The sequence below is a fragment of the Cavia porcellus genome, unplaced genomic scaffold, assembly GCF_034190915.1.
Source record: "Cavia porcellus strain 051 isolate PalLab524CR breed Dunkin Hartley unplaced genomic scaffold, mCavPor4.1 scaffold_2, whole genome shotgun sequence".
Classification (NCBI taxonomy): Eukaryota; Metazoa; Chordata; class Mammalia; order Rodentia; family Caviidae; genus Cavia; species Cavia porcellus.
Genome location: NW_026947485.1, coordinates 88,166,988 through 88,184,376, shown reverse-complemented (window position 1 = coordinate 88,184,376; position 17,389 = coordinate 88,166,988). Strand labels below are relative to the sequence as shown.

The window sequence follows — 17,389 nt, the reverse complement described above, 5'->3', positions numbered from 1 at the left end:
GGTTGGGGGAGGGATGAAACGTACTTGGAGATCTCATATACATAAATCTTATGAATAATTTTTGGTAAGTCAGAGGCTTGTTTTAAGCATGTAAGAAGAAAAGATCTAGTAAGTGTAGGGAACTGTAAAGTTAGCCCTTGTTCATAGTTCATAATTTTGAATTTGTGGAAAGCAAAATTCTATAATTTTAATGCTCTTATATTGTAAGACCATAAATAAAATAATTTTATGGTTCCTTTTGAGAGTTTTTAGGTTGACAATTATGTCTCAAACATATTAAAGACTTAAAAGTATCAAAATATGATTTGGTATGTTCTAGGTTGAAATATTTTCAGGAATTTCTTAATCTTTTGCTTGTAAGTAAAACAACTTTATTATGTCATGAAAGCTTAAGTCTAAAATATGTAAGGCACAGATAGTTCCTTAATAATTTAACATAGCAAAAAATGTTGACACTTAAATACCTACTCTTGTGAGACAACTAATTTGTTCTATGGATGAATTTTTAACTTTTCAGAGCATCTTGGTGAGTTTCAGCTCTTATAAGAGTTAAATATACTTCAAAGTTTCACTGATAGAAAGCCTTTCCTTGATCACATGTTTTAAAATAGGGCCCCATTTTAGGCAACCTCAGTACTCTCTGCTCCTAATCCTGCTTTATTTTTCTTCTAAGCAGCTCTATCACCCCATCTGGTATATATTTTTATTCATTTGTTTGTGACCTATTAGCTTATCATTATATCTTTGGTGGCTAGAATTGTATGGGAGAAACAGACACTCCATAAATATTGGTTAAATGAATGAATGAATATATTATAAAAGAGAATATTTTAAAGTTTCAATAGTTTAACTACTAACACAACTGATGATAAAATTTTAAAGATAAACAAATATAAATAGTAAAAATAAAAAAACTAAAATTGTTTTAAAAGTCATGAAAAATATTTCCATCAAGCGTTCACTGCATAAATAGCTCATATAAATTATAAAAAACCATTAAGACATTTATTTGCATAAATGAAAATAGTATACAGACATATCACACAAAAACAAATTAGAGAAACTTTGATTTTTCTTGCACTTAATTAGCAACAGCTTATAAAATCTCTACACAATGGCACCAAAGTAAAATGTTACAACTCTTCAGGAATGCAATGAGGCAAACATAAACTATAAAACTGTTGATATAATTTCACTTTATCCCACTCCAAGAATTTATCCTAATCAAACAGAAAGGCACTCTAGTATTCAGTAGTAGAAAAACGGTTTAAATAAATGAGTATGAATATGCAGAAAATAATCATTATCAAAGCTAAATATAAACAGTTGATACAATATCAAATATTCAAAAGTAGATGCCTTAGATGATAACTTTTTGAACAATAAAAACAGAAAACTAGTAATATAAAATTAAAATTCTGCAGTTGCATTAACATGTGAAGATTATGAATAAATTTTCATTTATTTGCCTCTACCCTTTGATCTCTACTCTTCCCTATTAACAAATTAAACCTATCAGTTTTTAAGTAGAGAAAAGGGCAGAAGCGTGGGTAGTGGCTAAAGTTGGAGATAATTACACGTGCAGGGCTGGAACAAAGCTGATCCCAAAAACAAACAGCCCTGAAGGGCTCTGTAAGCCAATATACCAGATGTTCCAGTTCCAAAAAAATCCAGAGTCCAAGGCAATCCAAGCAAACAGGCAGAGGGGTGTCACGTGACATCAACTTGCCAAGAGTATAAATAAATGCACTGCAGCCCTTGAGCAGTCCTTTTTTCTCATTCTGAGAGAGGGCTCCACCTGACCTAGCTTTCTGTTTTCTAACTCTTTTGTTAATTTCTTCATCCTCTACGGTCCTTCACCCCAAGAATTTTAAGAGCTTCACAGGATGCACACAGTTCTTTGGGTTCTAAAACCTAAATACTTCTCATTTGAACTTTAATTGGTAATGAAGGAAGTCATATCTCAATCTGTGACATTTGAACAAGCAGGGACAGCCATTGTAACCTTTGGTTAACATAAAATGTAGGACACTAACTGAATGTGTAACAGTATAAACTTTCAACTTATAAATTTATGTGTTTGGCATGTTAATATATCATGATATCAATTTTCTTCTCATTTTCTATCTTACCCTAACAATTAACTTAATGTTTTCATTTACAATATGCTGTCAATATGCTGAATACACTCTACTGAGAAGTATAACTTTTATATTAAGTTTATATTAGATTAAGCACAAATAAAACCACTTTGGTTTACATATTATAAAATTTTTGAGATTGTAAGCAAATATCTTTAAAAAAGGCAATTCACAGAAACCTAGAAACCTTATTTCATGGTTATTTTAAATGAGCCTTTCTTTTGAAATTACATTTGAGTAAATGAACAGGGATTTGGGTGTTTCTATAGGACAGCTGTATAATATACTACATTCCCATAACTAAAATATAAAAATTTCATTACATGAAATTTGCCATTTTGTAATCTGACTACATTTTCAAAATTATGGAAAGAGAGTGAACTTTCTTAAGCTATTTGAATGAAACACTTGAGAATCATTCTTTTTAAATATTCAGAGCAGAAGAGATTCGCTGGAAATGCTGAGCAGTTATCTCCATGTCTATAAATATCACTTGAAAGAGCAAACAAAGAAACATCATACAGATGAATGCTTTATAGAAAGATATAAATAAACACTAAAAAAATGAAGAAAACTGTAGGATAATATTCTTTAGTCTAAATTTTAAAAATTATGTTATTTAGTAACTTGATTCAAAGTAGTTTACTATGTTAATATAATCACCAAGAAAATATCTCATAGCTGCCAGAATACAATGCTAAGGAGCTGTCTTCTATTCTAATGGCAGAGATGAAATTAATTAATTATATTCTACTTACATCCTGCTAGTGGTAGCAGGATAATCCGGTTCATCTAAAAATACGATCTAAACACAGCCATTACTAGATGTGTGCAGCCTTATCAGTAAAATGTTTTAGTACTAATAAACTCCAAAACATAATAAAGAATTCAATAATGGTTATTCCACAGTAGAAGAATTTCAAAACAGTGGAGCTAAAGGCCTAAATAAAATAGTATAATTACTTTTGTGAACCTAAAGAAAACATGTAGGTCACATATTTCATTCATTAGAAAATTTGTTCAGCTTTTTCACAGGAAAAGACTGAAGCAAGATCAAACTCAGAAAGTTAATCTTCCTGAATCTAATCAAATTCATATTTTAATAAGATAAAAACATCTTTAAAGAACAATCCATAGAAGAGCAAAGAACTGAACAACTGCAAGGCCATATGTAAGGTATAGCAAATAAATTATATGCTATAGAAACTGTTAGTGATGCTTTGCTTTCTTCATTCAAAAAAAAAAAAAAAAAAAGAGTATTCATTTGTCTCTCGCACATAGCTTGTCATTCTGTATCTGCACACAGGATTCATTCAAATGTCAACCAGGAAACGATGATCCTTCAGACCAGTCTCAACATGTCTTAATTACATCACCCTCTCCCTTTGTCTCACTTAGAGTTATGTATTCACAGTTCATGTCCTGCTCATTTGCCTCTTCAGGTTGTGATTTTTTAAGTGCCAACTCAGCTGGGCAAAGAGAAGAGCAGTGCCCAAGGGACTGTGCGATGTCATCAATGGTCCACTTGTCTTCAGGAAGGGCGTGCTCTTCCAGTGTAAAAGGCCCCTGTTTCGTTCGGGTCAGCTCCAGTACACTGGCACAGGAAGACAGCGCTACAGCAGCAAAGGTGAAAGTACACAAGATAAACGTCAGGGCATATGGCTCAGTCCTCTCAAGACCAAACACTGCTGTAGTAATGTAATTAACTGCAAACAATGCAAAAACCATGGGCCTTGAGATAAAATGTAGCAAAATAACATTTAATAACTTATAAATTGCTTATGGCTTGTAAATAATTGGTAAACATTTTTCTCTATTTAACTCACAGAGCCACGCCAAAAGGTAAACAGCACCTTTACTTTGCCTATGAGAGCACAGACTGCCATGACTGGCAGGACTGCCAGGAAATAGCAGAGCCATAACCACAACTTTCTGGCTATTTCCAACACTATTTGCAATACCAATTTAAAAATTTGATTTGTATCAATGAAAATAACTTTGCGACGAACAGATTTTTTTCTGACACCACTTTAAGTTAAAATGCTCTGCACTGAACGAATTGGCCCTAATATCCATTATTCCTGTTCCTCCTCCTCTTCTTTCCCATTCCAAGCCTCTTACTACAGCTGCTATAAACCAACAAAGCTTCCAAAGCTGAAGACAGCAAGAGTTTAGCTCCTCAGGCTAGTACTCAGAAATATGAAAGACAGAAAATTCCCTCTTCCCATAAAAGAGGAATATTACTCTCTAAATGATAATTCATAATTCATTTTTCTGCTTACCTTTGCCAATGTCACTGACCAAGCTTCTGATATAAAAACCTCCTCCACATTCAACATCTGGAATGTTAACAGTGACATAGTAAATTGCTAACTTCCTATGAAATCTACTTTACATAGAAATGATGTCCCTGAACAAATGTAAAAATGCACTATGCAAACAATTGAGTGATAAAATATTTATGTGCTAAAACATAAATTATTCATTCAGTAGCATATGTGTTGGTGAGATTGAAAAGTCAGCGTGGAAAAAAGCAAACAGCAGAAACTCACGAACACATTTTAAATTAACTGGCAAGCCATACCCCTTTAATATCTCAGTCTTACTCATTTAATAGGTTTCAAGTAGTTAGAAATCTCAGCTTTGCTATAGATGTGGAAAACTATTTTCAGATATGTATACCTTGTTCATTTATTAGGATTTAAATGGTGAAAAATCTCAGCTTTGCTACTATGAGCTGTAAGTTTTTAAAATATTTTCAGAGTTGTACAAAGAAAAAAATCTCTTCACAGTAATAGTAATTATTTTTCAGATTCTACCTAGAGAAAGAGAGCTCAGCATATTTAAATGTTCTTAGAAATATTCCAGAAAGAAAGAATTAAAATTATATGCTAATTAAATAATATCTTAGAATTTTTAAAATTCCTATTTAATTACATATTACAATATTCTAGAAACATCTTAACAGCATTACAGAACTTTATTGGTTAAAAAAACCAGCCCTGCTTTATTTTTTCAACAAGACATCCTGAAAAGGGCTGGCCCCATTTCTACACAAAAGGGCTACATTCTAGCTGTTTCTAGTCCTATGAAATACTGTAAAGCCACCACCTGGGGATTTTAATTTTTTTTTATCAGCTCATAGTTGGGGGCCAGAGATAAGATAAAAGAGGAACAGTAGAATCAAATATAAGCATGCTAACATTTTTGCATTATATTTGACATTGCTAGATAGTTCTTTTGGGGTAATGCACTCTCTAGTCAACAATATATTTATGACTTACATGCAGTCAGAGAATTTAAGGGTTTTTCTTACTTTTGTAGATGAAATCTATGCTCTCAAACCAGCTGCTACATTTTCATGCAGCAAACCATTTTTCAACGTGTTTTTTTATTATCTGTTCAATACTTTAGAACCAGGAAACTTAAGAAAAGGCAGGGAATTTTTTTCTAATTGTACAGAACCACATTCTGAAGAAATTTAATCCACATTAAATGATATGATGCTAATGGAAGAAAAAACCAACTAGTTTAGAAATAAAGATAATTACAAAAGTTTTTCTAAAAGAAATCCTATTCAACATGCATTATAAAATTAAGGGTGGGGTTAACTTTAGGGAGCCTGTGAATTAAGAACAGTAGCTTTTGATTCTTCATTGTTACTATGTTTAAGGCTTCATCTACAACTTTCTACTGCAAGAAGAACAGAAAACTTTTAAACAATCAAAAGGAGCATTTTAATTTTTCAATTTATTTCAAATATAGATTACATAGCCAAATTGATAACCTAAATTAAAATGTGACTGTGTAACCAACAATACATTTCTGCCTTACCATCTTCAAGATTTTTAACAATAACTTGAAGGGAACAAAAAAGGGGGGTGGAACTCAGTCCATCTGTAGACATTTTTAGAAAATGCTTCTTGAAAATACGTAATGTTTACCTATTCTTCTTCATGCAGTTCTAAGGTATATTATTTTCAGTTTTATAGTAAGATGGTATAGTATGGTATATTACTTCCAGTTTTATAGTAATATATGAAAAACTCAGAGTAGTTAGAAAGGCCATGCAGCCAAGTTAAGTAGTTAGAAAAGCCATGTAAAGTTCCATGTAGCTATAGGTATCTTACTAAATGTCTTATCAAATTATATCTTTTCTTTTTGAAAACCCCTTCAGTATGGTAGATATCCATTAAAATTATACAACATTAGTTAAATACAAAATAAAGGTATATGTAACTATAGACGATTTCATTTCCCTTACCTAATGTAAAAAATGGTGGCTGGAATTTTTCGAGGGAGATACTGTATACAGTAACTGGCCTGGCAGGTTTTGCTTCTACTACTTTTCCTCTCTTCATTAAAGTTGAAAGTCTCTGCCCATCTTTCTTTAATGCAGAATAGCTTGCCAAACAAAAGAGGGACAGAGTGAGAGAGGAAGATTTGAGTCACTGGAGAGAGAATGAGAAATATTAAGTCCAGATGACAGCATAAAAAGAAAGGGTAATGAGCAGTCCTTTAAATTGAAATCTCTTCTTAAAAATGTACCAGTTGTCCCCGACATCCAATCTATTACACCGTGTTGATGGGGATAAAGTTCCTAAATGCTTCTGAGGCTAATATAAGCCCATTCTGGCACTCAATAAGCAATGATATCAATTTTATTCTTTAATCATCTTCCCAGAGACGGCTATCCACATTTTCTCTTTACTAGGCCTCATTGTATGCTGAGGTACAAGGAACTTAGTAGTAACCTTTGGTCATAGTAATCTCAGCTAAATTTCCTTGAAATCATTCTATTATAAAGAACTTATTTTCATTTAAAAGTTACCAAAAGTTTCTAAAACACTAACAAGCAAATGATATTCTTAATAAATCTTAACTTTGTGTGATAAAATTTTATTAGATGACCAAATTCTTGGATAGTCAAAAAAAGAAAATCTAAAATGGTCCTCTGGGATTTAGCTCAGCTGCATAAGCACCTACCTGGCAAGCACAAGGTTATGCGTTCGATTCTCAGTATCCAAAAAAAAAAAAAAAAACCTCATAAATAAATGCAAATGTTTAATTTAACAATAACCTAAAATAGTATTTATACCTCTTACTAAAATTTTTAAAGCTTTGCTTTTGAGAAAAATTAAAAAACACTTTTTCACAGATAGTTCAATGTTCTTGGAAACAAACAAACCAAGATTTTAAAAACAAAATAAGTAGTAAGTTCTAAACTTTTTCTGACACATTCTATAGCCATTTCACTATTTTTAAAAGAGTAGAAAAGCTGGAAAAAAAAAAAAAGAACTGGTGAGCACAAATCCCAGCTGTGGTAATAACCAGGAACAAAGGAGACTGCATTCTGCTACCTCTTAGGGTCAGACGCTTCACATGCGGTCTAAATCAGGTTCACTTTTTTTTTTTTGTCTTTTTCTTTTTTATCAGTACTGGGGATCGAACTCACAAACACACACTTGCAAGGCAGGCGCTTATGCCACTGAGCTAAATCCCCAACCCATCAGGTTCACTTTTACGTGATCATTCACTTTGTCAGATTTAAAACCTGCCTCAACCAGTACAAAAAACAAAAAAAGTCCTCATAAACAAATGTAAAACATTTATTTCTTTTGCCTCAACATATAGCAAATGGAATTCCATTTTATTTCAATTATGGTGATGTTAACCCATAGAAAACAAAACTAAACACTTACTCAAATTCAATATTTGAACTTACAGAGGGGGTGTCTGCATTATATTTCCAGTAAACTTCTGTAGAATATTTTCAATATCCTCTTGTGTTATTTTATCTGCCAGAGTGAACAAGATCAAAACAAAGTAAAACAACCACAGAAGTACATGTATTTTTTACAGCATCAACAGCTCTAAACATTCACTGAAAGAACTTTTTTTCCAACAAAGCACATATTATTACAGTGTATGTCCAGTAGGTCAAATTGTACCTTGTTGAGAAAAATAAAATACATTAATTAGATAAGAGATCTTATATCATTATTTTATTAAGACTAAATTTCCTTTGCTTCAATTTTTTCTCCAATAAAAATGATTTGATCATAATATATGCATTCAGTGGGTTCCACGATCTTTAGAAGACCTGAAGAAAATGCCACATTAGCTAAAGAAATGGTCCTGCCGTGAATAATGGGGTAACCAGAAATGAGGCAGAAAAATAATATCAATAAATTCTTTTCTCAGTTTCTTTAGGCATCAAATATTATAAATAATTTATTTGGTACTGAAGATTATTAAGTACTATTCACATTTTATGTTTTACCTGATAGATTTCAAAACTATTCTGTATTAGGGCATACATTTTATGCATTCACATTCAATTTTACCTCCAAGTTATACTTCTATATCTCCCTAACCCTTCTCTGCTGCTTTTCTTTAAACATTCTCAGGCCCCAAAAATAAGACATTGTGGAAAAAGAATATAATAACCATTTTTTTAAATAATAATTTTAGAAAATTCGAATAAACACTAATACATAAAGTTTTTAATATCTGTTAGTCATGTTTTCAACCTGTTTTGTATTCTTTCAAACAAATTGATAACAGTATTACATGGCTCCATAATTTTAAAAACAATACTATGCCATATAAATTCAATATGCAGGATTTTCACACTTACAGATGAATCTTTATGCATATTTCATATTCAGCAATAAACTAAACCTTAAAAACAGTCCATAGTTTGTTTAGGCCAGTCAATGTAAAGAAATAACATTGTTTTTATGATTTTGTGGTACCTTTTATCTAGCTTATGTACATTTGCTTTGATTTAAACAATAGTAAACAAAAACTAAGTGGTATGTTTTGACTTACTGTTCTAACACAATCATAAGAATTAAAGGACATTGAATGCAAAGTCCTGGTAACAAAAAAAAGAACTAAAGGACATCAAGGCAGGCTTAACCTTAAGGTGACCTTGATTCCTATAGGCTAAATACAAACGAAAGACTACAATTTATTAGACCTAGAAGATGAAGAACTACAGAACTCAAGAAGAATTTCAACATCTACCAACTGCCAAATCAGAAAGCTCATGTGGCAGTTTGTTCAGTTTCTCAAACAGATGTGTATCATTATATGGATGAAGATTTTTCCATGAAAATATTTCATTCCACTGCAACCTTACATATAAAGTGGCCCCTTAGCTATGCAAATCTGAGGTTTTTAAATCTAGATGGCCAATGCTGCCACCATGCTGGCACTTGCAGAAAGAACTGTCACTGCTGCCAAATTGCAGCTGTTCATAACTCAGCCACATAATTTAAAACACAACCAGTTCTCTTCTGCGAGGTTGCTCTCCTTATTGATGCTCCTGCAAATGTGCAGTCCTTTGTCCCTGCTTTAGTGACTTTTTCACTGATAGCCGCTTGCATAAGATGATGTGTTCTTTCTCATTCTACTACTGCAAGCTGTCTCTTTCTGACTTTACATTGCAGGCATTTAAGGTATGTACTGTTCATCATGCAATTAAACATACACAATTTTTAAAAATATTTAAAGGCATTATCTCACCAGTGAGATTTTGAGCTTCTCAAAGGCAGACAGTTTTTTTTTCCACAGATAACATATACTATTAGGATGGCACTCAAGACATTCTTGCTGAAATTTAATTTGCTAAAAAATAATAGAATCTTAAGGTTGAAGGTCATTTAAAAGTCACCTACACTATCATTCATCTGATGTTTCAATTGCCAGAAAAAAAGCTTACACAGCAAGTCGTTTCATGACAAAAGCTGAGCTTGTGATACGTGAGCATACAGTAAAACATACTGGTTACATCTACAATGTGGTATTAGTCTAATTCAAGTGACAGTCTATACAAATAATGTCTCTACCTCCAAAGGAGTTAAAAAGAAAGTAGCATAAAATCTCCAAAGCAAGAATATCCAGTAACTAGCCAAAAGAAGTATATTTGGTGAAAGAAGATAAATACATCACAAATGTTTTAGGACCTGGATAATTATGCTTTGTTTAGTGAATTAATAAGACTCAGTGTCATAGTATTCATTTGAAATTAATTTGAAAGTCATTCTCATAAACTTAATATTTGCAAGATCATGTTGCAAATCATTATTTACTTAAAATTTATTGATTCTTCCAGTGAACGTACAATCATCACTAATACTCCACTAAACTATGGAAATAAAAAAAGAATGATGGACTTAGAAACAATAAGCAGCCACGGTACAGTAGCTATGACTCTGGAGAAGTGCAGCCACCATAGTAACTGTTAAACTGCAAAATACCCTGAAGAATTGCTTTTAGACATTGGACAAAAGGCAGGAAGGACTAAGAAAAGCAAAACAAAGAAGGTAATGGCTTTCTTACCCATGGGAGAGAAGGAGAAATTCCAAACAAAGCAAAATGATCTCACTGAACCCAGATCAGGATTTAGGAGCAGATACAGAAAGGTCTGGAGGAAGTTACACAGACACAGATGTTTATAGGGGTTTCCTGAGATCTAATTTTGAGCTGCACACGTACAGTGAGTCTGCACACCATTAACTATCTTCTACCAAAGCTCTTCTAAAGTTGGGAGATGTCTGAATTTCAACCATGCAGAATGAAGAAATTTTGCTGGACGATATTATCAATAGAAACCCAGAAAAGCTACACCTTGGTAGTAGGGGTAATCCAGACCAAATGGAATAAGAGGTAGGCTTGACACAAGTGTCTTACAATTTTAGACACGTAGATATATCCTAACAATCCCTACAAAAGCAGCTAGAATAAATGAGTTTTAAAAGGTTGATAAACACAAGCTCAATATGTCAAAATTAATTCCATTTCTACACACTAACAATAAACAATTTAGTGAAATTAAAATGCAAAATTAAATTAAAATAAAAATGACATTAACTGAAAAATTCCATTTACAATAGCATCAAAAGTATTAAGCACTTGCCAATTTTATACACAAAGCATATAGCATCTGTATACATGACTATAGTACCAGCACTTGGGAGGTTGAAACAGGTTTAGGAATTCAAAGTTAGCCTTGGCTACACAGTAAGATCTTGTCTCAAAAAAAGAAAAAGAAAGAAAGAAAAAAATCTATACACAAAACTGTAAAAATATGACTATAATAAAATCAAACATTTAAAACAACAGAGATGTATCTTATTTCATGGTTTGGAAGATTCAATATTATTAAGATGTCAATTTGCTACAAATTGTTGTAGAATCAACTAAATTTCAAAAATCCTAGCAGACTATGTGAATGCATATATATGTGTACAAACTGACATACTAATCCATATGAAAATGCAAAGGACTTCAAAGAGTCCAAACAACTATGAAAAATAATAAGTTGGAAAGCTAACACTCCTTTCTCTAGACTTGTTATAGAGCTGTGATAAAATGGTGTAACACTAGCATAAAAATAGGCAAACAGATTAAATGGAATAGGGTCTAGAAATAAAAGTATGCATATATGGACATATATGTTTTGACTGAGATTCCAAAATATTTAGAGTAAGGACAGTCTTTTTTAGAAACAGTGCTAAAATAATTGGTAGTTAATAGATTAATTGCCAACTGCAGTGGGAATGCCCAGCTGAGCTGTCAGTGTGATTCTGACCCATTGTAGGACCCATTATAGGGAGGGATACAGACCCATTGTAGGGAGGACTGTTGTCTATTTAAAGAGGAAAATGGGAGGTAAGGATTTCAGTGCATTTTCCTTGGAAAAGCTTCATCAGGGGCTGATTTTGCTCAGTTAGGCTGTTCTCTTCAGAGGGGCCCTGGTCTTTCCCTTCACCCTCACTTTAGGAGTTGTTGCCTGGCATGTAGCACAAATTTTTCAGCTTCCAGCACCAGCCTTTGGATCTTCAGTTACAGATCCTTCGGCCTGCTAATGTAGATTCACAGGGGACATTGCTGGGGCCCCAGGACTTCCACTGGACCCTCAGATCTCTAATGAATGGACAGATCTTTTGCACTTTTCTACATTTAACTGTGTGATGGCCATGGTAGGCCACTCCTATAAATATCTGTGTCCTATATTAAATCTGATTCAGAACATGTACAGTCTTTTGGGAGCCTTGTACCAGCCCTGCAAGTTCTTGTAAGCACTGATTAATGTAAATGTCCACTCGAAAAGAAAACAAAAAACCTCCCAGATTCATACCTGAGATCGTATTAAAAAATTAACCTCAAAAGAGATAACACAAGGCATATGGTAGTAGATATCATGGTCAACCCTACTCTTGAGTGATTTAGGAAAAATTATTTGCTCTACTCCTGTAACTGCTCTCTGTTATTTTAAAGATCATAAAGGAATATTATGAACAACTTTAAGCCAATTGCATTTGACATTTTAGATGAAGTAAGATAAATTCCTAGGGAAACATTATAAGAATGATACAAGAAATAAAAACTGTCTGATAATTAGCTAAAAATGTCCTTAACAAAGAAAATTCTAGAAGAAATGTCTGTCCATAAATTCTATTAGACATTAGAAAAAGAAATTAGGACCAACTTTTTTTTTCAGAGAACAGAAAAAAGTTGTAGCACTCCCTATATAGATAGTACTTACATGTTTCCCCAAAGCCTCATGCCCTTACAGATGGAGCTTTTGAGAGATGGCTGGTGATAGGGTATGTGAATATGGATTACAGTTATGACAACTGGATTAGTCCTCTGATAGAATTAGCATGGTTCTGGGTGTAGCTGAATGGACTGACTGAAAGCAGAAAATCCAACCTGGGTGTGAGTGATGCCAACCAAAAGGCTCATAGTCTGAACAGGATAGAGAGGGAAAGAGAAGCTCACTGCTTTTGCTTCTTACTTCCTTTCTGCCATTCCATGGACTGTTTCTGCACAGCAACGCCCTACCTTGCTTTGGTGTCAGTTGACTAAGGCAGAGACCTCTGTGCACTGTAAGCTAAAATAAGCCTTTCCTTCTTTATCTTGTGGCTATCAAGTATTTTGTTCCAGCAATGAGAATGTAACTTAAGATACTTCCCAATCCACTGTATGAGGTCAGCATAACTGATATCAAAATCACTCAAAGGTATTAAGAGAAAGGAAAAATAAATACAGGATAATTTCTCTCATAAACATATATGGAAAGATTCTAAACTAAGTATTAGCAAACCAAATCCAATAATATACATAAAGGATAGTATACCATGACCAAGCTGGGTCTATTCCAGAAATGTAAACTTAGTTTAATATTGGAATAAGTAGAAAAAAAATCGATAAATTCAGAAAAAAAATGATAAAATTCTGTATCTGCTTATGATTTTTTAAAAAATAAAATCTCAACAGATTGGAAATAGAAGTTAACCTCCATATTTTGATAAGGAAGCTATGAATATCTATAATAAAATTTTTTTTTAAGAAATCAGATAGGAAGACTTGTTTTTCAGATATCAAGACTCAGTCTATAACTACAGAAATTAAGATAGATTGGTGTTAAGGCCAGAACAGTCAAAGTGACTGACATAAAACAGATTCTAAACATATACATGCCTGAAATGGCGCTTGATCTGTAACAAAGGAAGCAATGAAGAATACTGGGGAAAAAGGCAAGGTGGACTGGCTGGTCCCCGCAAGAGAAGATGATAGATGGCCGAGATGTAAAGAGAAAGGCAAAGCCATAAGAACTTTTACAACATAGAAAAATATCTCCATGCTTTTGAGGTAGGAAAAACGTTCTTAAACTGGATGCTTAGAATAAAGCAAAACTTGATAAGCTAGACCAATTAAAGCTAAAAATGTCTATTTTTCAAAAAATGAAGAGGAAAAGGCAAGCTATAGAGTAGAAGAAAATATCTGAAACCATATCCAGAGTACATAAACAGTTCACACAAATCAGTAAAAAAAAAAAAAAGCAACTTAATAGAGAAAAAAAATCGACAAGCAACCAGAAGAGAAGACACACAAAAGATGCCAAAAAACAAATGACAATGAGCTGAATCTCATTAGCAATTAAACTAAAACTACAACTAAATACCAGTACACATAAGAATATCCAAAATTAAAAACATTATCAATACAGTATGTCATTAAGGATGTAGAGCAATTCCAACATCGTTAGTGAAAAAAATAAAATTATGCAACCATTTTGGAAAGTAATTTCACAATTCCCAGTACAATTTAATATATACCTATTCTATGGCCCTACACCACCAAGTGGGTATAAACCCAACAGAAATGAATACATGTGTCTACAGAGGCACAAAATATAGGTAGCAGTTTTATTCATAAAATCTTAAACTGGAAACAACTCAAATGCCTATCAACAGAAGAAGGGTAAGGATTAGCTAAACGTTTTGGGTAAACACAAGCTTCTGGCATAAATGCCCAGCACCATGTGTGTATGAATCATGTATGTATATATGTGTGTACATATATAGTGCACAGACATACTACACAGCAATAAAAATATCCAAAAAACTACATGTAACACCATGCATAAATTTCACAATATACATGGAACAATCCAGACCAAAAAAAGAGTTACATAACTGTTTAAGAACCATCTCCATATTTTTTTGTTTTGTTTTTTGTCTTTTTGAGACACGGTCTCATTATGCAGTTGAGGCTGGCCTTCGGCTCACTTTGTAGCCCAGGTTTTTCTTGAACTTGCAAGGATCCTCCTGCCTCAGCCTTACAGCATACAGGAGTATGCCACCACACCCAGCACCATCTCCATACTTTTAGAATTTAGAACAGTAGTTACCTTTGGAAAAGAAAGGATAATGACTCCCATGAGATACAAGGAATTCCTAGGAATCTTCTATTTCTTGACTATGGAAGTAACTTTGTGATAATTCATTGAGCCATAAATGTATCTGTTCACTTTCCTTTACTTGTGTAACAGTTCATAACAAAAGTTTAAACATAAACAAATGGCTCCACAAAAAAGCTGATATCCAGTTATACTCCAGTGCTCCTCACAGTATATATTATTTGTTTGAATCACAATTGGAGATCCAATCATCTCTTCAGCCCTCTACACTATGAGCTCCTAAAATATGGGCTGCCAAACTACACAGTCTGATGGGGATGCTCCTATTAGATAAAACGTCAGTTAGACAATTTGAAAAGACTTATTGATAACATTCTATCTCAGTGTCTCTCTTTAGAGCAGAAGATTGGCAGGAGATAATCATTTCACTTTTACATTTCTTGCCTCATAATAAGCCACAAGAGAGGCAGAAAAAAAAACTATCACCTTTGTAGAAGTTAGGCCTTCCCAAAACCTTTGCCCACTTCTAGGCCCGGGGGACCATGGCTCTAGTGTCCTGAGCTTATTTATTGTCTAGTGGCCTGCCTTATTTATCTACACATTGTTTTATTCTATATGCTACATATTACACCAAAAATACTGGGAGGACCAAAAGAGACGTGGTTCTAGCCCCATAACGCAAGGAATTAATATACAAAGATTATTCATGAACAGTAAAATAATGCTATGAATACCTGAGGGTGCTGATAGTGAATAAAAGGGCTCTGTTTATAAGGTTTGAACTTGGAGCCTACAAATCCAATGACACTTTTTCTTATTCTTCTTGCTTTCCATTACCTGACACAATAGCTAAAAATAGTACTTGTCAAGCCAGGACAAAACAAATAAAAGAATATTCTTTTGCCACTGACTGCAGATTCCTTAGTTACTCTGTCGGTTATTTTCCATGGGTCAATTAAGAACTGCATTTTGCAGTCATAATGAGTGGGTGAGGTGGTGGCACCAGCAGTCTTTAATGAGTAAAGGCTGGTCAGGCTCAATATCCTGCAATATGAGATCAGGAAACACAATGAGGAACTGTTCTGGGCACTGCCTGACTTCTGGATGTCCGCCAGAGTTGTGCAGAAGAAAAGCCTGTTTATAATTATATGAGGCTTGAATTTAATTCTACTTTACATTTAAACAAAGTAATTTTTGTCCAATTTTATATATACTGGATTTCCTAGCACTGAGGCTCTGGTTCACCTACATTAGTATGCATTTGTACTGTGGTATGGTGTGTAAATGTAAACATCTGATTACTTCATGAAGAGTCGTTGTGTAGCAATACTTGTACATTTATGTATCAGCACAACTACTTAATATAAATTACCTTTATTCTTCACATTCCATTTACTGCACTATGTTGACTTTAAAAATATGTATATGCAAGTTAGATTATTTCTGAATTTCATTTCAGGATCGTAATAAAAGCATATAAAATATTTGTCACAGATTACACAATGAGTTTTCGAGTGCTAAGAACCTTTAAGACAGGAAGCTCTTAAAGAAAACAAGCTGGATCTTACTTTCATTAATCTTGCCCTTGCCATTTTTGTGATAGTGGGTTCAACAGTCAGTGAATATATGATGATTTATGAAAAGCACACAGAAAAATCATGCCAGTTTGCAGAACTGCTGGAGCTCTCATTTTTCTGAGACAACAAACACTGTTCAATAAATTGTATAAAGCTCTCTGTACAGGGCCTGAAGAAACTTACTAGGTTCCTTTAAGGTTTATTACAACATTATAATAAATTATTTTAACAAACTGAGCTTTCTTTAAGGTAAGGAAATAAAATTATAAATTAGCCAGTACAGAGTAGAGTTTTATCAGTTCCCAAATATTTAAGGCTAGGAAGAATGTTTGTAAGCATTTCTGTCAGCCTGAATACTTTTTTTGCATTCCCTACTCAGTGAATTACAGTACTGTGTAATCAGTTTTAAACTCTAAAAACTTAGGTCATGGTTGACAGTTCCTCACTATTCCAAATCCATTTATCAACACTCAACAAATCTCATCCATTTTACTTACTAACCATTATTCTAAAATGAAAATGTCTTCCTCTACCACCTCATCCTGTTGCAAGTTACCATCATCTCTGCTGGGGTTACAAGAGCCTCATGACTTGTCTATGAGACCCCAACATTCACTTTCTTCCAATCAATCTCATCACAACACTTTAACATTATCATCATTTTGAACATGAAGAAACTGAAGCATAAAGAGATTAAGAAATCTTCAAGGTTACACAGCTAGAAAAGGGCAGAGATAGGAATTAAACTTACGTTAGTGTAGTCTAGTCCTCTTTAAACATCACGGAACTATAACCAATCCTAAACTATACTATCCTGTTACCATTCCGCTGAATATCAAGCTCTTATTTACACTTGGCAAATGGAGATAAAGACATAGGAAATTTAAATACATACAATATACTTCAGTATACTCTAGAAATTTCTTTTATCCTTTTATTGCCTTATGTCCCTT

At 33.4% G+C, this 17,389-nt stretch overlaps 1 protein-coding gene across 1 annotated transcript in view; it reads right to left on the bottom strand.

The window, feature by feature from the left end:
• Positions 1–983: 983 nt before the first annotated feature.
• Trub1 (TruB pseudouridine synthase family member 1) overlaps positions 984–17,389 on the bottom strand; it is a 35,969-nt gene continuing 19,563 nt past the window's right edge. The window contains exons 5-8 of the mRNA XM_003475138.5: positions 7,867–7,939; positions 6,406–6,545; positions 4,424–4,480; positions 984–3,754 (exon numbers count right to left, since the gene is read on the bottom strand). Coding sequence (XP_003475186.1) covers positions 3,495–3,754; positions 4,424–4,480; positions 6,406–6,545; positions 7,867–7,939 — 530 coding nt within the window. The 3' untranslated portion in view covers positions 984–3,494. The remainder of the gene's footprint in view (positions 3,755–4,423; positions 4,481–6,405; positions 6,546–7,866; positions 7,940–17,389) is intronic.